This window comes from Venturia canescens, chromosome 3 (assembly GCF_019457755.1).
Source record: "Venturia canescens isolate UGA chromosome 3, ASM1945775v1, whole genome shotgun sequence".
NCBI classification, from domain to species: domain Eukaryota; kingdom Metazoa; phylum Arthropoda; class Insecta; order Hymenoptera; family Ichneumonidae; genus Venturia; species Venturia canescens.
Genome location: NC_057423.1, coordinates 24,375,822 through 24,403,279, shown reverse-complemented (window position 1 = coordinate 24,403,279; position 27,458 = coordinate 24,375,822). Strand labels below are relative to the sequence as shown.

At 33.3% G+C, this 27,458-nt stretch overlaps 1 protein-coding gene across 1 annotated transcript; it reads right to left on the bottom strand.

The window, feature by feature from the left end:
- Positions 1–5,207: 5,207 nt before the first annotated feature.
- LOC122407900 (uncharacterized) lies at positions 5,208–27,196 on the bottom strand. The gene is made up of 2 exons (XM_043414375.1): positions 27,127–27,196; positions 5,208–7,262 (listed from the first exon to the last, which is right to left on the bottom strand). The coding sequence occupies exon 2, from the start codon at positions 7,260–7,262 to the stop codon at positions 5,328–5,330; it is 1,935 nt and encodes a 644-aa protein (XP_043270310.1). The 5' UTR covers positions 27,127–27,196; the 3' UTR covers positions 5,208–5,327.
- Between the last annotated feature and the right edge of the window lie 262 nt (positions 27,197–27,458).

The following is a 27,458-nucleotide window of genomic DNA, read 5'->3' as shown; positions in this document are numbered from 1 at the left end:
TTTGTTTTTCTTAATATATATTTCTCAAATATTTTCTTCGATAATGAAGTATGAAACAAAATACTCTGCAGTCTTTATATTTATGAGCAAGAACAGTAAAGGGAATTAAAAAAATTGCATTGTGTAATTCACCACAGAGATGAATTCATCAAAGTGAAGCAATTTTTAGCCACCGATGACGAGCAATTATATATACTATTTCAACGACAAAGAAGGAGTTAATAAATATTAGTATTTTGAATAAAAATTTTTTCATGGAAATTTATTTATTTTCCAATAACCTCGTGTGGTACCTTCATAATACTTTCCACAGTATTTCCAAGAAAATGAAGATTTTTTGAATATTTCATAAATGCGCATAAAATAATAGAAATAGTCGGCCCACCATATATGATACTAGGTCTAAAAATTCTCGAAATAAATCGAGTTTTCGGAGTAAAAAAAAATTTTGAAGTACCCGCAGGTGCTTAAGAACGGGGTTTCAACCCAAAATTGGATAAAAAACGAAGATGATTCCAGAAAATACTTGTTTCAATTTTTTTTTTGAAAACTACATCTTATAACGAAGAATTAAAACATTAAAACAGCCAAATCAATCAATTTTTCATAATGTTAAGGACAATTAAATAAAAAATAAAACTTGAAAAAATCGATAACTCAGAAAATACCGACCAAAAAATTGCAAAAAAAACATGAGTGTTTTGTAATGGGTACTACAACATGTGCTCATTGCAACGAAGTCACAAATGCAAATATATTGCACAGGGAAATCTTATAATAAGGAGTGCCTCATATCATTGTACACATCAGCAAAGTGTACACCTTATTGTAACAGAGAGTACAATACCCTACATAACGAGATTAATTTTCAGAAATCTCCCTACTCCTAATCGCGTTGGTTGGCATTACTTTTGCGATATGAGCAAGCGGGCTCGCGAAAATTCCGAACCGCAAATAGTGACACTTCAAGTCTCTCTGTCGTGCCATCTTACGCTAATCCACAATTAGTCCCTGTCTCTTTCTGTGTGTGTGTTTGTGTGTGTTACAAGTACCGGACAGTGTGAATTCTTGGACATACATTGAATTTTTCATTCATCAAAAATGAGGTAAGTACAACGTTCTTCTCACGTAATAGAAAACGACAGGCATAGCTGTCAATGTACGTGTTCAAAGACTCTATCGATTCTCTTGATCGCAAGAGTTTCACACTGTTATTTACACTCGAAATCAATTCGTTGGAAATATCTCGAATTTTATATACCACTACACTGAGAAAAAAAAGTAATTGATCCAAAAAAATATAGCATACAATTCAATAAAATCAGTAATTCAATAGCGCCACCAAAATGTAAGATCGTTACAATCATAATGAATATAAAGCCAAATGTAGTTCATTAATTTTCATATTTTTTTCATTAAATAGCAGATGTTCTTGTCCGAGTACTTGATATTATTAATCGAACAAAATAATTGCTCATAAGGACAGAATCTGTATTCGGTACGATAACGCTGAGCACTGAAACAAACGTATATTAGATTGAATCAAATAAATATCTATTTCAAATGAATAAATATGAAGTTCACACTATATTTGTATATACTTCGATCAATTATCAAATCGCATAAATAGAATAAGTGAGATAATTTAAAAAAAAAATTGATTGTATAACAATCAAAATGTGATTGGATTGAAAAATATGATGTAATTCATTGATATATCTATGTGGTTACATCAACCAAACGGGCTTTATTATATCAACTATTACGTGTTCAAGTTTAACTATAAATTTGATCAATTTCAACACGCATTTTCATTTATGGCATTCGGTGAGTTTGAATTACTAATTTTTTTTTTCAGTGTATAAGTTCTAAAAAAAAAAATTGATTGTAACAATCGATTTGTGATTGGGTTGAAAATATATTAAGTAATCTATATAAATCGAATTATGTAGTTACATTAACCAAATCGGTTTCATTAGATCAACTATTGCGTGTTCAAAGTGCACGACAAAATTATCCATTTTCGTGGTTTAATGATATTAATGTTTATCTAGAGACGCGGCAGCGTCTTTATGTAGTATAACAGTAACAACTATACAATTTAACATTTTCAATTGATAACACATTCAATTTTTGTGATAAATAATGCTATCAAAAAATTGATGACTTTGTTTATCAAATGAATTAATTCAATGAAAACATTTATTAGATCCGAAAAACAATATATTTCAAGCCCGATTAGAGGTATTTACTTGGCTGAATCATGCATGTGTTGTTATTCCAACAACATATTTTTTTATCACGTGTTCGAATTTAAAATCACATACTTTTTGAAACAACTCAATATTTTATTAATTCATCTACATATGTTATTCAATAGACAAAATGTCTGGTTGAATCAATGAAAATTTTTAATATCATCGTGCTATCGACAGTAATTACATTTGCTTTGAAGCAATATTTAATTCATTTCGATCGAAAAACCTTTGTTTGAATGAATCAATTTTTTTTTTTCAATAACATCAATGTTATTGAATCAACATTATTTTTTTCTCAGTGTATAAGCCGTTAAATCTCAATTGTGACACATCTCAGCTCCAAAATATCTCTCTCCCCCCATTTCCATACTCTGACACATTTCTATTCGTACGGAAACAATTGAAAAGCAAAGAGCTCGATACTATGATAAACTGTCCACGGTCGATAAAATGAAATATCTATAAATTTTGATGATCGGAACGGGGAAAATTGACGTGTAAGTATATCGTAGTGATACATTTGTGTAGTAGACATTTGTGTATAATTTTGCAAGGATCATCCGTGCTAATCTCACTTGCAACAATATTTTTCCTGTTTTTTTGAGATTTAATGCAAACGAGTGAGATTATTAGACGACGGATCTGGTTCCCATGCATCGAAATACGTGAATTACATGCATACTTGTCCCACATCTAAAAAAGTTTTCTCATATTTCTAACTGCGATTTTTTTGCTCATTTTTCCCATTCCTAACCCTTTTTTTCAAGTTCGATAAAATTTTAAGAAATACGGGCCCAAGACACTAGTTCACATTCACCACCCAAAATACCCAAGGAACATACTTCACGTGGATGAGTATAACTTTTTTCATACTCAAAATAGCGATTTTTCGGAATTCCCGACCATTGGCTTTATTCTGTAGAGTCTGTAGATTCGCCAAATTTTAAGTAAATGGCGAGAAACCGCTAAGAATCGTTGAAAATAACGGGAAATGCTATTTTAAATACGGAAATAGTTATATTGACCTAGGTCAAATACGTTTTTCGTGTATTTCGATGTACTGGATCTGAATCTGGAGTGTCATCAGCTTGTAGATTCTTGAATTTTATCAAATTGGAAATAACGAGTAAAATTTGCAAAAAATCACTTTTATTGGTATGAGGAAACTTTTTTAGAATTTGGTCGATTATGCATGTAATTCACATTATTCGATGTACAGGATCCAGATCCGTTGTCTAATAATCTCATTCGTGCATACATTTGTATTCAACCTCAAAAAAACAGGAAAAATGTTCTTGTAAGTAAGATTAGCACGCATGAGCCTTACAAAATTATATACAAATGCCTACAATAAATTCTACATGCAATGAATTGGCAAATGGAAAAAAATGGCACGAAAAACTGCATAGTGAATCTATCATAGACATGATTTCGCTCAATTTAGATTCAGGGCATTAAAATACGCGATATCCATAGAGATAGATGGACCGGTTCAAGAACAAATCACTTTTTTTTGCACGGGTGTGTTTGTCAAATCTTATAAATTCTTATTTTACAAAAATAATTACAAGAAATCCTTGGCAAGTTTATTTCTATTATGTTTTATGTAAATTTTAACATAATTATGCATGAAAAGAAGACTGTACGAGCTTTGAAATTACTGGAAAGCCGAGTAAAATTTTTTTAAAATATTTCTTAATATTTTCCAAAATTTAGAAGGAAAATACATATTGCAAATTGACGGTAGTGCACTCAACTTATGAAGCGATTAGAAATATTCGAACTATTCGAATAATATGATTCAAGTTGTCTGGAAGAATTTGTAAACTCGAACTATCGCACACCCTTACTGATTTTCATAACGATTCCTTTAAAGAGAACAGCCTTTTTTCAACCTTTTCAGTGACGTAATTTGAATTAAGAAATATCGTTAACATATGTGGGTGCTTTCTTCACATCTATTTTTGTTTTGTCGTTCCCCAAGCAAAATTTTGTTGAAAATGTTGAAAAAAATTCCCTTGAAATTTTAGTCGTTTATATTGACTTCAAATACTTTCCCAGCGCATGGAAATATTTTATATTGAAAACAAACGTTAACTTTGATTTCTTTTTCAAAAGTCTACATCTCAGCAACATTTTATGACATCATATTGCACCAAGACGTCATTTGCTCATGATTAAATTCACTACAAAAGTTTCCATCGTCACGCAGCTGTAATCTGTACCTGTAAGATTGTACGGGTCGCTAAATCTGATTTTTGCTGAAAATTTTCATTTTTCGACGTTATTTCACTAGTGAATGAATTTTTGCAAAAACAGTAAATGGCAAACTTGTGAAAAACTAATTTCCTGCAAAAAAAGTCCTACCAAACCGAATCGCCCAGTATGATATTTGTTGAAATATAAAACGTTGACTCTTTCGTTGTGTGAAATATTTGAAAATTGTCGAATCGAAATTTTTCATGAATACTGGTTTTTTCGATTTTTTATTACTACAGTTTCATGTAATTACCTTTTTGCCGTAGCCGAGTGAGTAGAAAAATGAACCAAAAGAATTGCCAAAGAAGAAAAATTGGATACAAGAAATTAAAACCACAAAAAATACAAAGCCAAAACATGACAAAAACGAATTACGACCGAAAAAATTGAAGACACAAAAATTGAAAAAAAAAACAAACGACAAAAAAAAATATAAACGTAAAAATTGAGACAAAAAAAATTCAGCCGTTGTACGTGACTTTTCACTTGACTTTCGAATACATGAGTATAAGATACAGGTAAATTACATGATATTAGGGTTATTAGGGAAAACTATAGGAGTAAGGATAAAGGGTTTGAAAGGAAAAATATCTTTTCGCTTTCAAGTTCATTACCGATGAGAATATTTTGCGAGTTTACAGATAAAATTGTTTTTATGGTAGAATTTGAAAAAAAAATAAATACAATCAATTTGAAAGATCGGTTGATAATGTATCGTATTGAATCACAATTCCACCTCTACATAGCTCCAAATCATTTTTTTACCATTCCTCATCGCTTATGTTTAAACAGAAAATGAGATTCGAATCGCTACTTATGAGTAGAATTGTTCGATTGATGTAGTGGGCACTTGTTTATTCTCGGTGTTGGAGAACTTTGGTATTTCTCCAGGTCCATTCCACGTTCGACGTCATCTGACACGTCTTCCTTGGGTTGCCGACCGAGATGAATTAACAAATTCGTTATCGAACTCCATACAGCTCCGAGCAGATAAATTGACCACCCGTATACTGTATGCAAAGCGTATCCATGTACGATGGTATCCACGATAAGCTTAATCGCTCGAAAAATGAGTAGAATTCCAATGAATCCGGCACTAGCGGTGCCGAATTGGATAAACCGCCCCCACGTGTGCTTCCATGCTGATTCCGCAATATGTTTTATCGAATTTTCGTCCAAAAGATTGACAAACCGTTCGCCTTGGTTTACGGTTGATTCGCCGTTGATACCTCGGACAATGTTATCGATCACTACCGGTTTCTCGAGGGGAAACATTATGCGTTGGCGTAAATTATCGGTATCCTCTTTCGTGTATATTCCACTGGCCGCGAGTGATGCCGGATTTGTATATTTCCATGTTTGTTTCGTGGTTGGCCTCATAATTTCAGGTGGCAAAGCTGCTTCCGGAATCGGTGTAAATTTATACCATGCATCTCCGAAAAGATAATAGGGTGGCAGTAATCGGTTGCACGTTGTCTGAGTTCCTTTATGCGACAAGATATGTGTACGTGGGGTAAGAAAAAAAGTTTCGTTTCCACGTGCAACTGGTAATTGATTATAGCATTCTTCAAGGCGCAATAAAGTTACTTCTACGGGAATGCACTTAACAATATGCACAACTTCGCCAGCCACAAGCGCCATATAGCCTGGTCCTTTCATCAGTCTAAATGCAAACTCGTCTGGAGCTTGACTCGCGATAGCTAAACTATTTTGTAAAATCTGCCTTTCTCTGTCGCATTGTCGTTTCAAAACATCATGGTATAGTGACTTCATTTGTTGCCTGATATGTCTTTCTACGTATAAAAATTTCGAATTGACGTACGCAAATATGTCCAAGTTAGCTACCGAAACTTTTCCATGAACAGCAAACGAGGTTCCCGGTGTCGTTTCAAATATAAACAGCTTAGGATGTTCGGTACTAACAACTTCATAACCGCAGATGTTATGAGTTTCTCTACTCGTCAATGCAAAAGTTACATCCGTTGTAGTTACGGAGTAAAGACTACGCGATACGTCCGAATCAACATCTCTTATCTTTTTCGCAATGCCATCGAAGAGAATTCCATAGCGATCAAATTTACAATTGTCGAGCGGTCGCGAATCCCAAAAAGTGTTTCCACCGTCAGCATCCTGGCAATTTGTTTCGAGCAGCGCGCATACAGTTCCGGAGCGTAAATAGATTTGGTTCGATTCCAAACTAACTTGAGCCATATAGTTTCGCAAGGAGATTTTTACGGTACCCTGTACAACCACGTTATTCCAAGATCCATAAGGGTCAGCATACGATGCCCCATAGCATGTCCCGTCGTTTTTCACGGAGCCAGCAAAAGTTATACTAGTCCTCGTTGTTCGATTGGGTTGTATTCCGGTTATAATCGTTTGCCCTATCATTGCTTTTCCGAATTTGTGCATGTCCTTGCATGCATCACGGCTTACCATTTCGATATATTCCAATTGCGCGTTATCCACGGTTGCAATATGAGAAGACATACCACAATAAAATATAACGCGAAAAATTTCGATTTTGCATTGCAACACTTCCGTTTCCGCGAATTCGTTGAGTTGCAATAATTCAATATATTGTTCATGGACTTCCACTTCTGGACTTGGTATGTTGCATTCTCCGACGGTCAACAACGATACAGTTGTAATATTCATTGCGCTCGATCCGCAATCGTATCCCACCATGGAAAAAACGGGATGGGCGAGAGCTGCGATCATCACCAGCGCGAGATAGGCCAACATCTATAAATGAAAAATAAACAATCAATGTAAAATAATCGTAGAAATCGGTATCGAGAACAAAAAAATATAGTTTTGCAAATGAAGTTGGTTGAAGGTTATCTTGCACCATTGAAAGTCTGAAAATAATGTTCAACTCCACAAATTATTACAAGGACCCGTTTGCAAGAAATACCTTTAAATTGTCAACAGTGAAAGTTAGGTTAAAAAATTTTGCAGTTTTTATGCAGAATTCAATAAAACCTTTTTCAATGTAGAGAATAAAGAATGTTGCAATCCATTGAAGTTAGAAAACCATGGTGCAAGGAAGGTACGAAAATATGTTCCGATAATATTTCAAAAATTGTTATATATGGGACATTCCATGCCAAGTCGGGCACTTTTCAAATTCCCATTTTTTATTTGATAGATTTTTTTTTCTCAAAAAGAACTCCGTCACAGGAACTCACCTGATTTATTTCAAATTTTTATCTGAACGTTTCTGTCAGCTACGAATTTTTAAAGAATATTGCAATTTTTTCATTTGACTATATAACTTTGTGAAAAATCAATTGAAACTAATGCATCAGGGGGTCAAAATCTTTGTTTTAGGATAACCTTTCATTTGATAATAGGTTAAAGATCATAAAGGAATCGATCCAAGAAAATTGATCTGTTTTGAGACACAATTTTCTTTTTTCACGGTGTTAGTCCCCCTCAATTTTCTTCGTAATTTTTTATAGAAAACGTTTATTTTTTTGATGAATTTTAAGCTTAGTTACATCGTGGGAAAATCCTTCGTTATATTTTTTTATAATTGTAACGATGGTTTCATTTCCAATTATATTGTAACGAGTGGAGATGAAGGAAGCAATGAAAAAAAGGAGGGTGCGAGGGGAGAAAGAAAAGAATGGGAGTGGAGAGACAACGAGGAAGGGAAGTAGACTTGTCTGCCAAAGTTACGAGTATATTTAATTATCGGAGTCCGGATTTCCACTTTTATTTGTAACAATATGCAAGGCGTTCATAAATTAATTGAAGCGAATGCATGAAAGACTTAAAACCTATGATTCAGAAAGTACTTTTACTCGAACATACGTGAGCAATTAAGTGCTCAAATTTTAACTGGTGTCTTTTTACACCAAAAAGAAACTTTTCATCCCATTGGCAATCAAAAACAAAAAAAATTTTTTGAATCACCCTAATATATATATTAGGGTGTGTCGTTTTAGGGCAATATTTTTTTTTTTCAATTGTCACATCAACAATTTTTAGTTCATGCTCAAAAACAAAGCCTCGCGCAAGGAGACTGTTGTTGAACAATATTTAGAGGTCCCTCATCGACCTTGAAGTTTTTCCATTTGATTAAAATTGAAAATTCGTTGATTTTCATTGTTTTAGATTCTTTCCAGCCTGGATCCATCCCACGACTTTTACCAAAACGAGTGATTTCTACATACTTATCGTTTTTCCTTCTTTATGCACCGATCTCTTTGACGATGTATGATTCAATTCAATTAATTTTCTGAACGTAGAGTAGACTATGAGATATATCATTAAATCTATATTACCCTGTATCATGAAATCTTGACATAATATTTTCGAAACGAACGAATTTTTCACAAAAAAGAATCGTCGTGAACAGAATTTCTTCCATAATTGTTATATGAAATTTTTTCATACAAAATTGAGTTTGATCATTAATTACTCGAAAATAGTTGTTTTTTCAGAGTTCGATCAAGAAACTTTTTTTTGTATAGAGAAATTTTGTATAGAGAAAGCCGTGGGATGGATCCAGGCTGAAAAGGATCTAAAACAATGAAAATTAACGAATTTTCAATGTTAATCAAATGGGAAAACTTCAAGGTCGATGAGGGACCTCTAAATATTTTTCAACAACAGTCTCCTTGCGCGAGGCTTTGTTTTTGAGCATAAACTAAAAATTTTTGATGTGACAATTGAAAAAAAAAATATTTCCCTAAAACGACACACCCTAATATTGTATATACGAAAGCTGAAAGAATCAGCTTCAAGAAACTATGCGTAAATCTCAAAAATATTGAGCCGCTTACAAGTATTTTCATATTTGCCGAAAACTAAAATTTCCCCATGTCAATTAAACAGAAAATTCGAGTGAGATTAGCGACCTCTAACAAATGGATTAGAGGGCTCATTTTTGACAGGATTTTTTTTTCATCGAATACTACAATGTGAAAGGGTAAGAGCGAGAAAAGAAAAAATCAGATTTCTTTTTTGAAGCACCCTAATATATATATATTTGTTTTTATTGACTTTCACTGGTCTCACACTTTATGAATTTTTAAAAAATTTGAGATTAACAAATAAATTTTAGATGTGGTCGTTCAAATAACTTATTTTTTTTTTAGGCCATATCATCTTATAGGTTTTTAGTATATATAGGTGTATAAAATTCTCCAGCGAAGGGAGAATTTTCTAACTTTTACAAGTCAATAACTTGTAAAACATAGAAAATACAATCTGCCCACTATGGATGATGGCGAAGTTTCCATCGGTGGAAAATGACGAAATCGAAAATTTATCAGAATTGTCACGCTATCTTTTTTATTTCATAGATCAGTTCGAATGGTCATAGAAATGAGATGGACAAAGTTTGGCAGACTTTGAACTTCCGGAAAAAATTATTTAAGGGGGTTGAATGATTGAGTAATTTTTATCACTCGCCCTATGGTTTACGCTATTTTTTTTTATTTCACACAAGGTTAGAACATCTCAAGCTGCAGTTACTATGAAATAAAAAAGATAGCGTGACAATTTTGAAAAATTTTCGATTTCGTTGTTTTCCAACGATGGAAGCTTCACCATCATCACTATGGGTGATGGCTCGAAAATTTTAAAATCTCAAAATTTTCCCTAGGGGAAAAACAGTTGGGACAAATACATACATTGTCGATCCCTTGTCACCTGATCATATCACGATAAATGTAAAACAAAAATTCATAAAAAAAAATTATTTAACCAACTTTAAGTAATTTCAAGACAACCACTCGAAAAAAATTTCACAAATCATAAAAAAATATTATATTTAAAAAATTTCAAATGCTAAAATGACCCGATGGATAAATAATTAGCGGAGAAAATAGGAAAAAGAACCTAAAAAAATGCTGGTTTAAACATTGATCTCAAGCGAAATTGAAGAAAAGATAAAAATTAAATTCTCATTTTTTTTATTATATCTATCGCTTGTCGAAAAAAGATATGCCGAATTTTGTCAAAAAAAAATCATTCCCAACACCCCGTTGATGAAGGTTGAATTTTCGATAGAGCCGTCTCAAAAACTCGTAATATAAAACGCATGAACATCACGGCAATTGAGAAAAAAATCGATATTCTTGCTTGCTCCATTTTTTTCTACAATTTTTTTCGAATTCTCGTTAGTATCTGCATATAGAAAAAAGATTCGCGTTGTGTTGCGGGTTGATATGTTAGATTTTCGTGGGAAAATTATTTCGCCAAAATTGGATTCGTAAAAAAGTTTTGAGAGCCTCCAATAACGTTCAAATGTTTCTTTATTTATTTTTTTTAAGAATTTTGGGTAAAAATTGAGATATTAAAAAGTGAGTTACGGCTCATGGAAAGTTGAAAATTAAGACGATCAAACAGTAGGAATTTAGTAAATAACATTGATTATTGGGTTTTTTTGCTCTTACCTTTGAACGGAAATTCAAATCGATAACTTCACTGATGGCGATGAATGTTGGTGGCGATAGCTGGTGTCTCGTAGCTGTTGACCCAAAGTTTCCAATCACAATCACTATATCAAAACTTGAAATGAAGATTATAAAATGAAGGCCGGGAATGCAATCAACTTTTCGCTCAGACGACACCTTGAAGAATAGCGCTCTCGATATTTTTGAAGTGACCCGTATAGAGTAATTTTTAACCGATCAGGGTGGGAGTGAAAGTAGGAACCTCTTGGATTACTTGGCAAAATGGTGAGGGCCTACTCCGGTCCTCATTGGTTCAGAAAACAGTAGAAGGGTGTGTGTAGTCAAATTGTATTTTCCCGAAATGGGATTGGTTCTTAAAAATTGGTGCTCCGTAGCATTTTCGTAAAGTTTGGCAGATAAAATGCTGATGAACTCTTGAAAGATTCGAAAATTTGAACATAATCGTATGAATAACCGTATGAATAAACAATGAAAAATAGTACTTTTTTGGGAGCGTTTTATAAAGTTTCAAATGAATTATTCTTGAAAGTACGAGGGACCTTTTAATATTTTTTTTATAAAATTTTGATTCACAAATAGTTCTTCGAAACAAAACAACATATTTTTCCCGGAGCAAATTAAAATTTTTGTAAAAAGTTTTTAAATGCATTCATTTAAAACCTGATGAAGCTCGTATAATTTTATGAAAAACAAACACACATGATTAAATCAATCAGGATCGGCCATTTAGGAGTAAAAAATAAGTTAATTAGCAAACAATCCAGATAGTAGATGACAAGATCATAATTGCCGAATTAAGCAAAAAAACAACCATTCTTAAGTGTTCTTTTTCATTGATCGATGATATTACTTATTTATTCTCTTTTAGCATGAATCCCTCCTCCTCTCGCCCATCGCGGACCACCCAACCCCCTGGGTGGTTCTCGCAAATGGTGGCGCAGGCCTCAACATCTTCCGATGAAATCGAGGAGAGAAGGAGGCCATCGCAGCTCAGTCTTCAGACTCAGCTGGAAAACTTAAAAAAAATAATGGAAGAACACACAGACGATTTGGGAGAGACACAAACGGGACAAAATAACAATGGGACAGAAAATAACAACGGGACAGAAAATGACAACAACGGGACAGAAAATAACAACGGGACAGACGATACAAATAACAATAACGACGGGACAGAATACAATAATGACGGAACAGACGCTGACAATTTGGGCGGAACAGGACATGACAACAACGGGACAGAAGACCGAAATGACTCTGAAAACGAGACAGAACGAGACCGTGACGTTGACAATGAAAGGGGACACAGGCAACCAGCGGCGGAATCCGTCGACAAAAAAATAAAAAAGTTGTCGAAGGAAGTCAGGTATGATTAACTGTGGGGATATTACGATATCTGTGGCCCCAAGTTTTGGCCATGCAGTCTTTATATTTCACCGAAAAAATAAGACTTTTTTGTGGAGTAAAAAAGATCGAAATTCGGCTTTTAAGGATTTTGCACCCATTTCAAAAAATATATTACTTTTTTCGTGATCTCGCACTAAAAATTATCGTAATCTCCAGTTTTTCATTGAAAACGATAGAAATGTTCATGCGAGCCTTTATGTATTGTCGATTGGACATTTTCCGACGTATCATTAATTTAGACAAATAATCAGTGTTGGAACGTATCGAAAAATCTTGTAAAGTACACGAATAGCTGAAAAGTTTTCTCTGATTGCGTACTATTGGCGAGAAAATATTGGAGTAAAATCGATCATAGCCGGAGTAACAGTCATGGAATATTGTTAATTGATGTTATCCAGAAAATGTACTAATAAGTTTGATGGGTTTGTTTCTCTGTCTCATATGAATATAGTCAAGCAATCATAAGTAGATTGCTGGAAATTTGAAAAGTGCTTGAAGTAAAGTTTTATAATACAGAGCTTGAGCAGCACACGATCGCCCGGACGCCGGCTCGGCTAGACACTTATAAATACAAGGTGAGGCTATTATTTGCAAACGAGGTGTTTTCAAATTTAATTGTTTCATTAATCTTATGGAAAATCTATTACAAGAAACCAAAGATTGTCGGTCTTGCAACGTATTGGGTAATAAAATACATTTATTTTTCGGCCAATTCATGGAGACTGTTTTAATTTTCAAGCCTACCGACAGACAGTTTATTCAAAACAAAAATAAAGATTTCGTTATCCTCATTATTCGCCATGGAAAAAAAATTCCCCGAGACTAAGGGAAAATGTGTTCTGGAAATACTTCTCTTTCAAATTTTACCCCAATCGTATAATAAAAGCTTTTAACAAATAAGGTTTTTGAAAGGGCATTAGAACTGCTTATGGCGGTTTTCCCCGACGCGGTTCAAACTCAGTTAAATTTTTCTCATATAGTTTCGAGCTAGGATAGACCGGGTTTAAAATCAGATTAATGTTGGAGAAAACGGACATTAGACTTGCATATCAACTGGGATTAACCGTTGCAGGTCTACCGCTCGGCGACCTTATTGTACTGCTTAAACAGTATGAATGGCGTATAAAGCAATTTACCCCAAACCTTCTTTTTGTAACCATTTCCTCTTCTGAATTTTTTCGGGACATGTTAAATCAGACCATTACTTCGCCATGAATAAAATTGAAATCAACATTAAATGGAATATCTAACTATGTGGAGTTTAATTAATAGATTTTTTTCATAGTACCAATGTCAATAACGAGTAGAAGCAAAATTACGAAGAAAAAATCAATCTTTTGATTCATTTCTTGTACTTTTCAAATCTGCTCGCAGCACGATTAAGGAGCTACATATATCAGTGTAACCCATGAAAAATTTGGCGATTTTCAGGATTTTTTTTTAAATTAAGTACTATATAGAATGTTTTGAAGTTTTTTGAACATAATAAGGTATATTTTCAGCTGTATTTTCAGATTTTTTTTTTTACAAAAATATTGAAAAATAACGGAGTTGTGCTGTCTTCGGAGGTGCCAAAAAAAAAGTTCCCCAACTAACTGACATGTTTCCAGCCGAATGAGTAGTTAAAACAAAAAAATTCAAAAAGGTTATTAAAGTTGGGGTATTACGATTTTTTAAAAATATAAAAAATTAACAAAATGGCGTAGTTTTGAAAAAAAGTGTCGTTTTTTGGAGTAAAAAAATGGTCGTTTTTTTAATGCCAAATTGACAATTTTCAACCAATCAAAAAGATCGTAGGTCATTGTATAGTAAATATATTCAAGAATACTCAGTTTCAATTTGAAGTCGATTAGTCGATATCTCGTTGAGTTAACATGTCAGCAATTTTGAAAAATGTCGTTTCGAGAAAAACGCGTTTGAAGTTCCAGTTAGCGGCTAATACCTGCGAGCGGTCGCTCTTTAGAACGCTGCCATTCAAAAACTATTCAAGATGCGACTTTGCCGCTTTCACAGGATATTTTTGAAAGTAAAAACTATCGAATAATCCAAAAAAAACGATTTGAAAGTGTCACACTGGTATAGCTTCTTAATAATTTTCTTACGTTCTGGGCACAACAATCAAGTCATATCGAAAAACTACCGCAAGACGTTGATATCTACATTATTAATTGTGCCGACAACTTTGCAAGAACATTTCAGGAAATCCGTTTGAGAGCACCAATCTAATGTTGAAGAATTATAACCAGAGCGTTCCCACCATGAATTCCCGTTCAATTGGAAACAGCATATATATTCTTTTGTTTCCTGGCCAATACGAAAAGAAAATTTGACTCTTCACCCCTACCCTAGTCATTCAAAAATTACTCCAGGTAGATGAAATCCTGAGCAGCTTTCTTCGGTATTTTCATCGAGCAAACAGTTGGACGAAACACCTCTAAGCTTTGCGATCTTTGTGAAAAATATCAATTAAGAATTGTGATTATCATCATTCGATCGACCGCTACCACAATATTTCGCCACCAACATTGATCACCGAGTCAAATTGCAGTAAAAAGGTAAGAAACATGAATTCAGCATTATGTATGTGATCTACGATAAAAGTTCCGTTATTACTGAACGGACGATCGATACGGAGCATTCCGTGCCAACGCAAGTGACGGTGAAAATTCAATTTCTATTTTGGTTTACATTTTATTATCTAGAGTAGCGGCAGCGACTCTGAGACAAGTACATTTATGTTATGACAAGTCGCTGCCAAAGAGTCTTTACCAGAGCGATAGCGTTTCGAATTGTTTTCAAAAATTTTCAAATCTTTTCATACTCTGTGAGAAAGAGACTTTTCAATTGTTTGTTTTTTAATTTTTTTGTCAAACCGTTCGCGAAATATGGATAATAAAAAATTGTAGTGTTTTTTTTTTCAATGCCCATAACTCGTTCGAAAATACATGAAATTTATTATTATTCCAAACTTGTGTGTTTTCTATACAAAACAATATCATCGAATTGTTTTACTCGATTTCCTTTATTTGCTTTTCCGAAATCTTTCTCTTGTCCGTTTGGATCGTTCGATTTTTTTTTTAATTGTCATAAACTTCACTTCTCATTAAACGGATTTTGAGCCCGTCGTAAGAAAATAATCCTTTCTGTCTATTCTGTAATTTCCAAGAATATAGAATGTCAATTTTTTCCCATTTGGAACTTTGAATATGACTTTCATATCTTGCAAAAAGAAAAATCAATAAAAAATTGTAAATCAAAGCAATAATCAATTTTAGAAAAAATGAACCTACAAGTGCTTCAAGCTCTCAATCGAATATTGATGAAAAAAATTTTTTTTTTCAATAACTGTTACTCCACGGTGTTTAAAAATCCCATAAAATAAAAAATACTAAGAATCAGTGTTTTGTATTCACAATTTGGGGAAATTTTTAAAAATAAAATAACAAGTGTCTTTCTTTGAGAAAAAAAATATTTTTTCATATTTTGTCCTGAAACAGATGTTCCACTTAATGAATTCAGAATAAATTTTTTTCAAAAAGGTCATAAAGATACGCACATTTTCGTTTTCCATAAATGTAATTACGTCAAGATTTATCAAAAATACAGTCATTTGAATGAAAAAATGTTAAAAATGATGATCAACGAGAAAAACGGCGATTTTTTTCTTTGCCACTCGGTGAATGTTTTTCGATGAAGTGACTCGATTTTTTAAATATTTGTAGAATTTTTTTTTCCGTGGCTGAAGTGACATGGAATGCCCCATATATATGTTTACCCTGAGTTCAGTGCGGACATGAAAAAACAGTCGAGCGTCTAATAATTATGAATTGGTTTGGTAAATTGAAATCAGTCGACTCCCAGAGGATCCCGTCTCACTGAAAAATATGGCACTCAAAACTTCTAAGTGCAATTACTAAAATACCAATCATCTGGAAATGCCTGAATTTTGCACACCGAAGTATCTATCAATGTATACCATTGGGAACGAACACTTTAAAAATCGCAACGATACGAATGTTTAAAGAAGCGTTGTTTTTTAGATTTGCTCCCATTTTCTCTGCTAATTATTCATTAATCAGGTCGTTTCTGCATTCATTCTCTTGACATTTTCATTCTCAACATTTCGTATTATGATTTATTTTTCATAGCTTTGTGGGTTTTTTGTTTTACGAGCAAAAAACCGAAAAAAATGCATTTTTCATTAATTTGTTGATGAGAAAAAAAGAATTGCTAATTTTGCGTCTAATATTGATCATTTCATATACGGGGACCTTTCATTACTTATTACTTTCGTCAAAATCTGATGATCTTAGAACCCCGTTTGTTGGCCCGTTGTCCGCCTGTGCGAATTGCTCCGAACAGAAAATGCAAGGTTTTCATTTTTGTACGATCTTTTTTTTGCCATGCGTCCGTTTGGCTTGCCTCGAGGATCTCGAGACCGCTGCTATATAAAACCTACAAAAGCGTTTCGGAGTCCACTCTTGTACATGTATATATATTAGGGTGTGCGAAAAAAAACGATATTTTTTTTCCTTTGCATCCAGCCGAAAAAGGTAATTCAAGGTAAAAAAAAAAAGAAATTTGATATCGACAGCATTATGAAAATTTTTTTTCTAACGATCCAACTTCAAAGGGTGATAGCATCGGAATGGCTACTCCGAGCTGTACGTACATATGGACTTTTTTTGTAGGGGAATCGATTTTCTATAAAAATATATCATTGTCGTTACTGTGCGATTTTTTCTGAAAAGTTATGACACAATGATCATAGGTCTCAATCATTTCCTGGGTTATTCTTATGGAAAATCTTTAAACGCAAAGCACCATTCGAAAAATTTTTTGGTGAGCTCTCCTTCTGGGATTCTTTTTTTTCACCTTGAATTACCTTTTTCGGCTGGATGCAAAGGAAAAAAAATATCGTTTTTTTTCGCACACCCTAATATTATATACACATATTATATATAAATGTTTCAATTTAACTAACGGGGTTTTAAAGAAGAAAAAGTTACCTTTATATATATCCCTTTCCAAGTGTAATTAGGATTTTTTTATAGATGCGCATTTTCTGGAATGGTTGGAAATTTTTCTCGCTAAATTTCCTCTGATAACCTGATTCAAAGGAGCAACAACTTTAATTTCGTTAGTAAAGGCGTTTCATGTTATTTTTACCGCAGAGTTACCGTATTTTTGCCTGAAGAATATCATTTCTGGAAAATGTAGTAAAACTGGAAAATTTTAAAATATCAGTTAATTTTTCAAAGAGGAATTATCATAAGGATAAACTAGAAAACCATTGGGACCTCTGATCATCGTATCATAACTATCCAGGAAAAAAAAACGTGCAAAAATTCAATAATACGTTTTCATAGATAATCGATTTCTCTGCAATAAAGAATTATCTCGGAGAAAACGTTCTAATGCTATCACTGTTTGAAGTTGAATCGAAAATAATACACAAATACTTGGTGAAAGTACGAAAACATTCACATTTATCTTCCAGTAATTCGATTCACCCTGAGTTTCTGGTAATGTTAGTAAGAAAACACACGTTTTTTGAATCGACTAATTTTTTTTTATTCAACTTCAAGTGGTCGCTAATGGAAAACGGGTATATCTTGAAGATTGAACAAAAAGTATACGGAATTATCAAGAAAACCCTTATTCGATGACTTTGTTGATTTTTTCTCACGATGCAGAAAATGCTTCACGGCAAATTATCAGGAGTTTTTTTTTGTCAAATGAAAAATATGACTTCGACAGAGTTTGGGAAAAAAAAATTTTTCAACACAAGTCCTTGTTTTATAGGGAAATCAATTTTCTATAAAATCATATGATTGAATTTTTGGGTGATTTTTTCCTAAAGAACTGATTATCCTTTTTCCTGAATTTTTCCTAAAGATACAATGATCGGAAGTCACCATACTTTTCTGGATTATTTTTATGGAAAATCTTCAAATACGGTACCCCGTTCGAAATGATTTTATAGTGTGCTCTGTTACTGGAATTTCTTTTTTCACCTTTGTTCAACTTATTCTGTTATATCAAAAATTATTCTGCAAATAAAAAAAATACCATTTTTTTCCGCACTCCCTAATTGTGTGTGTGCGTGCGTGCGCGCGTGCGTGTGTGTGTATGTGTGTGTGTATTTGAGTACTCGAAAAAAAAAAAAATTTCCTATCAGCTGAGTAGTTTCGAGAAGGTAAAAAAAAATCTCCCGCAAGGGTATCTCCATTATTTGATTGTACGAGACGCTCAACGAATTTTCGTTTTTTTCATTTAATTAACACTTCAAAATGGTTTTTCGTTTTCTTCGAATAAAATGATTCGTAAAGGTTTTCTTGCAATTCCGACGCACGTATCTAGTTGTATGCAGCTGTTGTTGTATGTCACTGAATCTTAGTGTAATTCAAATTTTATAAAATTTTTAAGAAAAATCTTAAAACTTGTTTATAAATCGAGAACTCGAATGAAAAAAGACTATCTTTTAATATACTTGAATTCAAACCTCATGGTTTTCGAGTTGCAGACTCCAATCTGTAGAGTTTCGACTAGAAATGACGTAGAAAAAAAATTCGAACAAAAATTGTAGTCGCCCAAAACATTCTTAAGTATATTTTTTCTATTTTAAAAATTTCACTTCAACTTTGAATTTTTCGAACTTAGCCGTATTTTCTCAACATGGTCTTTTTCATGCGAAAATAAGAAAATCCTGAGAGAAAAAATTGCACAAGACTTTTTCCAAAATGAAATTGAAGCTCTTGCTTTCTCTTGCAAAGTGGTGATGAAAAACAATTAGCGAGAAAAATTTCCAAAAACCATGCCTCCGATTATCTGGAAACCATATCTGGAAACCGACCGGAAAACGGCTATTTTCAAAAAAATGTGCCAAATAAAAAAAATCACAAAAAATGTTTGGAAAATGAGATCTGAAGGTATATTTGTCCTCTTCAAAACGCCGTTTACTAAATTGATATTTGTTGATTTATCAAAAAGCTATGAAACTTGATGCGGCTCGAATTTTTGTCTGGTGATTTCATACTTTTCATATTAGATTCCATTTCATACAGGTTCATTAAATGTCATCCTAATGATCCTGTACTTTCATCTAAATTTTTATTCCTAAACGGATGTTATTGTTTTTCTTTTTCTTCGTCCTTTCACGCAATGGATTTTTTGTGTGCCTGTGATAGTCTCCGTTGAAATGTTGACGATTTCATTGAAACAATTTCTAAATATGCCAGAAATATATATCTCTACTCTGATGAAGCCCCACAACAGTTCAAATCGTACCCAGACTTAATAAATCTTTATCATCACAAAAAAGTTTATACCGAATAGCTTTTCCTCGCGAGCCATCATGGTAAAAGATTTTGCAATGGGCTTCGTTGCCATTCAATCGACAAATTTTAACCCATTAAGAATCATAGGAATGAGCTAAAAAGTCGTGCAATTTACCAAACGTTTAAGTGAAATATTCATCAATTGAGAAAAGATGGATTTCTCATTACGGGACTGATTTTTAGTGCAAACGAGCCTCACTCATGTAAAAGAATTTTACTGTAAAAAAAATAAAAAGCAATATCCGTTAACGTTTAAAAATTATAATAAAAATATAGGTCTATTATTTTTTAAACTGTATGCAAATGCGCGGCTCTACTTTGATTCACAATAATTCACCGATATATTATTTTGCAGGATTTGAAAGTCATATTTTGCATGGAATTCTTGGAAAGTCTATTGAATAACACAATATGAAGAAAAAAAATCAATTTGATATATTTTCAAACGTTATAAACATTTGAAAAAAAACCACGCCAATTTTCAAAAAACCGTACTTTGTCAGCGACTTAATAAAACAAAAATCGAAACAATCGTAAGCCTCCTTTCCAGAATATTAGAGACCAGCATAAACTTTTCAAAAGTGAAGGAAGAACACAAATGATTGAAAAGTCGCAACCTACTGTATAAAGTTGTTACTCGAAATTGTTGACATCACTTCGAAATAAAAACTGTTTCGTAACATCCATTGTTTTTTTGTTCGGAAAAGAAACCTTATATCTTGCTAATCAAGCCATGAACGTGTGATTGTATTATTCAACTTTTTTCTTGAAACATGCACAAAAAAATGTTTAATTATTGAAAAAAAAATTGACGTTTATGATTTTTCAAACGTCATTTGCCTTATTTTGAAAAATCATGCACTCCAAATTTTTGGGCAATAATAATTTGAAACTTATATATTGAAACGTAATCGAGCTGACGTTTCGTGTTTAAATTATATAAAATTGAAGTTTTTCATATGGGTCCAAAAAACATTGATGGAGCAAAAACTTATTACTCGTTGTTTAAATATCACGAGACTGTTTTTCGTTAATTCGAAAAAATGGAACAAAGATTTACAGCTTATTCTCATGCCATTAGCAAGTTTTACTCAAATCATTTCCGATTCTCAGAGAAAAATAATGTTTCTCGAATTCAGTAGTTATGGAATGATGAAAAGTGCATGGTGTTATTTGGATCAACTAGCAATAGCTGTTAAAAAAAACCTATAACATAATTTTGTTGATCGTAACAATTTATAATAATTTTAGGTATTGATCATCAGTGATGGCAAACATGGAAGGAAAGCGGAAAAAATTATTCGGTTGGAGACCGCGGTTGTTTAAACAAGTGGTGACCACCGATCCGGAGATAAAACTGAAACATACGCGAATTCGGAAACCTATCCGTCAGCTGGGCAGAAGTCAATTAAACGTTCTGGCGAAAGAACGCAGGGACCATGTGAAAAAAATGCAAAAAATTGATGATAAAATGGAGAAATTGGTTTGCACTTGTGAGCACGAAAATTCTGAGGATGAAAATGAATATGATCTCGTCCAAAGATCTGAATTGTCTCGCGACGTTGATTTAGTTTCGGCGAATGAAGAACCCACCAACGATTCTTTTGAATCTGGATCACCCGAACGGAATAACTCGCAGCTGGATGAAGCAGCAACATCTCCGCTACGAGATCCGAGTGCATTATTGGGCTCAGAAGCTTCTCTGTGCCATCAAGCGAATAACGACTCCAGCAATTTGGAAGAAAATAGCGAGGACGAGTATGATAATTCATTCAGCGATTGCTCCAGCGTCGATGATGATGATGATGACGATCTTTCAGAAACTGCTGTGCCATTTCGTGACCTTCTTGCGTCTTGTTTTGTAGAAAATAACATCAGCAATAAGGCTATTGACAGCATACTCAAAGTCATGAGGAAGCACCGTTGCTTCGAGAACTTGCCCAAGTGCGCTAGAACGCTTTTGCAAACTCCTCGGCGACCTGTTCCAATGACACCTATAGAGCCTGGCTGGTATCTGCATTTCGGAGTTCACACAGCGATTGTATCAATTTTGAACGGCGTCGAAATGAATTCAATCCCCGAAAACCTCGAGATAGATTTTAGTACGGATGGTGTAAGTCCGGATAAGTCTGGCAATAATCAGATGTGGCCGATTCAGTGTCGGATCGCCAATCTATACCCTAGTAAAACAGAGGTAATAGGCGTTTATAGGGGAAACGGAAAACCGAAGAGTGTGAGCGAATTTTTTCGTCAATTTATCGACGAAACGTTGGAAATCATAGGAGACGGCGGTATCAGTTTCTTCCATAACCATAAAATTCCTATAACTTTGAGATGTTTTATAGCCGACGCTCCAGCGCGAGCTTACGTATTAAATCATAAGGGCCACACTTCGTATCAACCCTGTTCGAAATGTAAAGTTTTGGGAGAGTATGTTGAGAATCGAATGGCTTACCAGAGCATTGAAAGTGAGAAGAGAAGAGACGAAGAGTATGTCAGAATGGTCGACGAAGATCACCAAAATGGAGAAAGTCCACTTTCCCGTTTGCCATTCGGACTCGTTACTCAAGTTCCTTTCGAATACATGCATCTTGTGTGTCTTGGATTGAAACGATTGCTCTCCGCTTGGACAAACGGGAAATTCTCGCATCAAAGTCAATTACCAGCTCGGTTAATTACTCTTGTATCAAACAGACTGAAGCTTTTGAGAGATTGGTATCCTCGAGAAATGGCGCGGTGGCCGATCACACTCGAAGACTTCCAACAGATGAAAGCTTCGCAGCTTCGTCAGTTTTTATTTTACAACGGACCTGTTGTCTTGTATGGAATTTTATCAAAAGACCTTTATGATCACTTTCTGCTTCTTCACGCAGCTGTTCGTGCTGTCAGTATCCCCTCTGCGTCAAGAATACTATTGGAGTTTGCAAGACTTTCGTTAATCTTGTTCGTCCAACATTGTCCAAACCTTTACGGACTTCATTTCATGAGTTACAACATTCACGGATTGCTTCACATAGTAGAGGATGTCGAACGGTTTGGTCCGCCTGATAACTATTCGGCATTCCCATACGAAAACAACATGAAAATCTTCAAGCAGTATTGTAGGAAACCGCACCTGCCGTTACAGCAGATAGCAAACCGAAGAGCAGAACGGGCAAATGTGCAACTTGCTGTGCTGAAACGAAAGACAAGCGTTCGAGTAGAAACCCTACAATTACACTCGACTGGGCCTCTTCCAGCAAACGTCCGCGAACGAACGGACGTTTATCAATATCGCCGTTTGAAATGTCCAAATTTTACTTTGACCGCTCTTCAGCGGGATTGTTGCGTCATTTTGAAAAACAACGACGTTGGCCTCGTCCGTAATATTGTGGTTATTAGAGGTATCATTTACTTGGTACTGCAAAAGTTTTTAATCGTGCAGCCATTTTACAATGTCGGAGTGTCGTCAATAATGTTAGGTGTTTACGAATGTTCGGTTTTGCAGGATGAACTAATACTATCTAAGTTTGACGAAGTAAATTCTAAAGGCTATAGAATGCCGTACTGGGATCCACGTGGCATTGATATGCCCGATGAACAACCGTTGAGAGATCGATACATTGTCGGAAGTCTGTCAAACACCGTCTATTATTAAGGAATAATTGAAAAAACAGCGAATCTTTAAATAAATGTTTTGCTATGTATCATGAAAATTCTAACAGTTTGGTTATTCTTTGGACTCAGTATCAAACTTTCCTCTAGTATTTTTAATTTATTTGCGCACCTATATCGACAGCTGCGAGGGATCATTACACAAACATACAAAATATATAAAATAATTTTCTTCTGAATTATTTGAAATGATTTTTATGAGGTAACATTCAGTCGCAATGATATGTATCGGCCATTTCAGGCCTAATCGACCACTTTTGAACCCAAACCCTTTCGCGCGATTTGATAGATAGAACAAAAATTTCTCTAATATTCAAGAGCACAGAATATGTAAAATATTTAAGCGCCGAAGAAACGCAAAATAAATTTTTTTATAAAATTAGTCGTATAAAAAAACAATTGGTTAATCGTATCACCCATAAAATCCGTATCATATATATCACGAAATTAGATTATTAATTAGGTATGAAATATCTTTGAATCATATACCACGACTGATTTGATATGGAATAAAATTTTCAAATGTAAAGGAGTTGAAAAGTAACGACGAATGAAATTTTTTATTTCGATCAAATAAAACAAATAGAAAAACATTCGGCCGACTAAGCCAAAAGCGGGGTTATTTCTGAAGTAAATTGAATTTTTGCGAAGATAAAAAAAAATTCAAAGTGGTGGACTCCAAAAAATTGTTGGCTTTTTTTTTGAGAAACAGAAATTTTTCATAGAATTTGACTACCGAAATTATTTTTGTTTTTTTTTTCTGAAAAGTTCATTTAAGAAAAGAAGTGTGTCATTTTTATCAAAAAAACTTGTGGCTATTAAAAAAAAACAATTTTTTTGAAAAATTCATAACGGTTTTGGATTGTATAAAAAAAATATTGTAATATCCTATTTCGTTGAACGTCAATAATAATAACGAATAAAAGAATAAAACGAGATTTAATTGATATATGTATACGATATCAGTGAAGACGTCTGAAAAAAAATGCTGCGTGATGTTTATAGCGAATTGGTAGTATTCGTTATCAGTCAGATGAGACATTGCAATTTGTTTTCTATAATATATATGAATTACTGCCGTACAACATTTTCGTGTGCAAAACAGCTTGAAATGTAGCATATTAACCGGATAACATGTTATTATTTCAATAAAATTGAAACAATTTTCTTCGGTATAATGCGATTGCAAAGAGCAATCCATAAAAGTGTTTTTTTTTCGCATAACAACCTGCACCACGGCAACTAAAACATGAAGTTGAAAAATTCTGTTACTGTGCTATTTATAAGATGATTCAAACAACAAAATATAAAATCACAGTATTTGAAAAGCAAAAGCAGTCGAACAATCAATTGGAGTAAATTTTAAGTGTTTAAATAGGTAATTGAAACTTTTTTCTATCTCGAAATTTTATAACAAAACTGATGGTTGTAAAGTTATGGCAATCAAATTTTAAGTTTTAACGAAGCAAAGTTGAAAAAAACGAAACTATTGTTTTTTCTTGATTGTGAAAATATGCTCGGGGTTGAAAAAATTATTCTCTTTAAATCTATTTTTCTAGCTCGAAATGATTTTTGATAAACTTCTATGGGGGACTGTTGTCTATGACTTCATCCGCAATCGGAACAAAAAAACATAATTGCCGATCCGGTCATTAGAAACTATAACTTATAGTCATCTATGATCTCCTACTATAATCGAGCTGAAATTTTTTTTTATGAATTTCCATAGAAAAAAAAAATTTATACCTCGCGTTATTATGGTAGTGCATAACCAAAAAAAAATGAAATCAACGAAAAACACCGGTTCTAATATTTTCAAAAATTTGTTTTACAGAATTTCACGAACGAACACACATACGCATTATGCAGAAGTGTGTGTAAAATAGCTCAAAAAATTTGTATGCATTCAGAACTATACTATGGCATGGGAATATGTATTTTATGGTGGCGGAAGGTGACTAAAATAATTTAAAATCCTATAATTTGCGAATTTATGGAATTATGAGAAATTCTGATAAATTCGTACTTGCAATCAGAACCCTAATTCAAATGAACGTCAAAATTCGCGTGACGATCACTCCAGTCTAAATTTATTCTATCAGAGAATGTTTGTGCATAATTTTTTGTAATAATAAGGCCAGCGAAACTGTTTGAGAAAATGTTTAATATCAATGAGCTTCAAAATCGTAGTACATTTCTTTTTTTCAACCTAACGGCAAAAAATTTCCTTCTAGTTATTTGAAATACTTACGTGAGGTATAATGTAGTAATAATTGAATTTGTTTAACAAAGAATTTATTTATTTTACTTATACTTACAAATTTTTTTGAATGAACTTATTCATAAAGTTACTTTAAATTATTAATATTGGAGATTTTCTTTCAAATAGTCTGGATAATGCAGCCGATGCTTTCGAATTATTTGTAACAAATTTTGCAGTTTCTCTTCATCTTTGGTGCGGTAATTGCTACAATCTTCAATTAACGCCACTCCTCTTCCGGCTACGTCATTTGTTACTTTTAATGTTTTAAAAAATACAGGATTTGTTTTAAATAAAAAATTTTCGAAATTTCTACTAATAAGTTTTTCTAAACTATTCCATTTTTTTTGTATTAATTGTAAAATGTGAAATTTTTTACCGTTAGATTGTAAAAAAAGAAATGAACTACGTTTTCGAAGCTCATTGATACTAATCATTTTCTCAAACAGTTTCACTGGCCTTATTATTACAAAAAATTATGAACCAACATTTTCTGAGAGACTAAAGATGAACACAAATTTTTCCAATAAGACTATTAAATCCGCTATAATGTACTGAAAACGGTCGAATTTGCGATAAGATAAACTTTGACCTCTAATAACTTTTTAACTATTAGGTTTGATGAAAAATCATAAGAGACCTTTTTTGTAGAGCGTGCGATTTTATATGAGAATAAGTAAAGGCATTTTTTTATGACAGACGATGGGCTTGCAATAAGAAGTAGAATGTGCAAAAAAGAATTTTTCAACGTTATTCTTATGGAAATTAGAAAAGTGTTTGCAATCAGAAACAGAAAAAATTTTTTTTTGACGCATCTTAATAAATATATTGTAAAAACACTTAAAATGTATTTCTTTATTTCAATTGTGTACTACACTAATATAAAAAAAGTTATTCTCCATTTATGTTTGTTAAATACTGTATGTAGTTAAATAAAGGTGTATAATTTCTATATTTTTTTCGCCCGCCTTTGCAGCTGAATGTAAACAAAAAATAATTTTTCCTTTTCATTAGAATTATTTATCGAAATTTTGATGGGACCTTTACTTTTCAAATTCACGAACTGTGTGGTTTAATGTGGCCATAAAAACTACTGGCCGACCCCAAAATTATTTCGGGTCAATATACTGATGATTGGGTATATGAATTAAAAAAATTAATTGGTTTTTGGAGAGAATGATAAATAAAAAGGAGCGGTGGTTCATCTCCTGATGTAATGCTTGCAATAACAATGATACGGTGTTGTGAGAAAAAATGAATTTTGGGTATAATCGTTTAGAGGATGTATATAAAAAATCAACAATTCTATTTAAAATCGAAAAGTAGAAGAACCCTCAAAGAGTAATTATTAAAATTATTGGCATCGATATATAACGAAATATTTGAAATAATTTGAATAATAATTTTGTCAACTTCGAAAACGAAACAGATTCGTTGTTCTCGTTCTTACTGGTAAGATAATCACGAATAATGCAATTAAAATTAAAAGTCATATATTCGAAAGTGTTTGCACTCACCCAATTGCTCAGATAACGCAGGTCGTAGCGTGTGAGCTTCGTGACGTACGATGATCCATGTTCGATCCTTGGTGAGAAACGTGCATTTTTTTTTTAATTCTCACGTGTCAGTTACGTTTGTTGACACAATTCTGCAAAGTATCATTGAGGGAGACATGCCGAAACGAATGAACCTTAACCATAAAAAATATTATTTTGAAAATATGTTATCGTTTTGGAAAAGATGATAATGAAAAAGATTGGAAAGGAAAGAAGAGCATTATAAACGAGCTCACGGGTTTCTGGATTTTTTAAATATAAAATCATCATTTAGCCTGGTTTGCACGTCACGG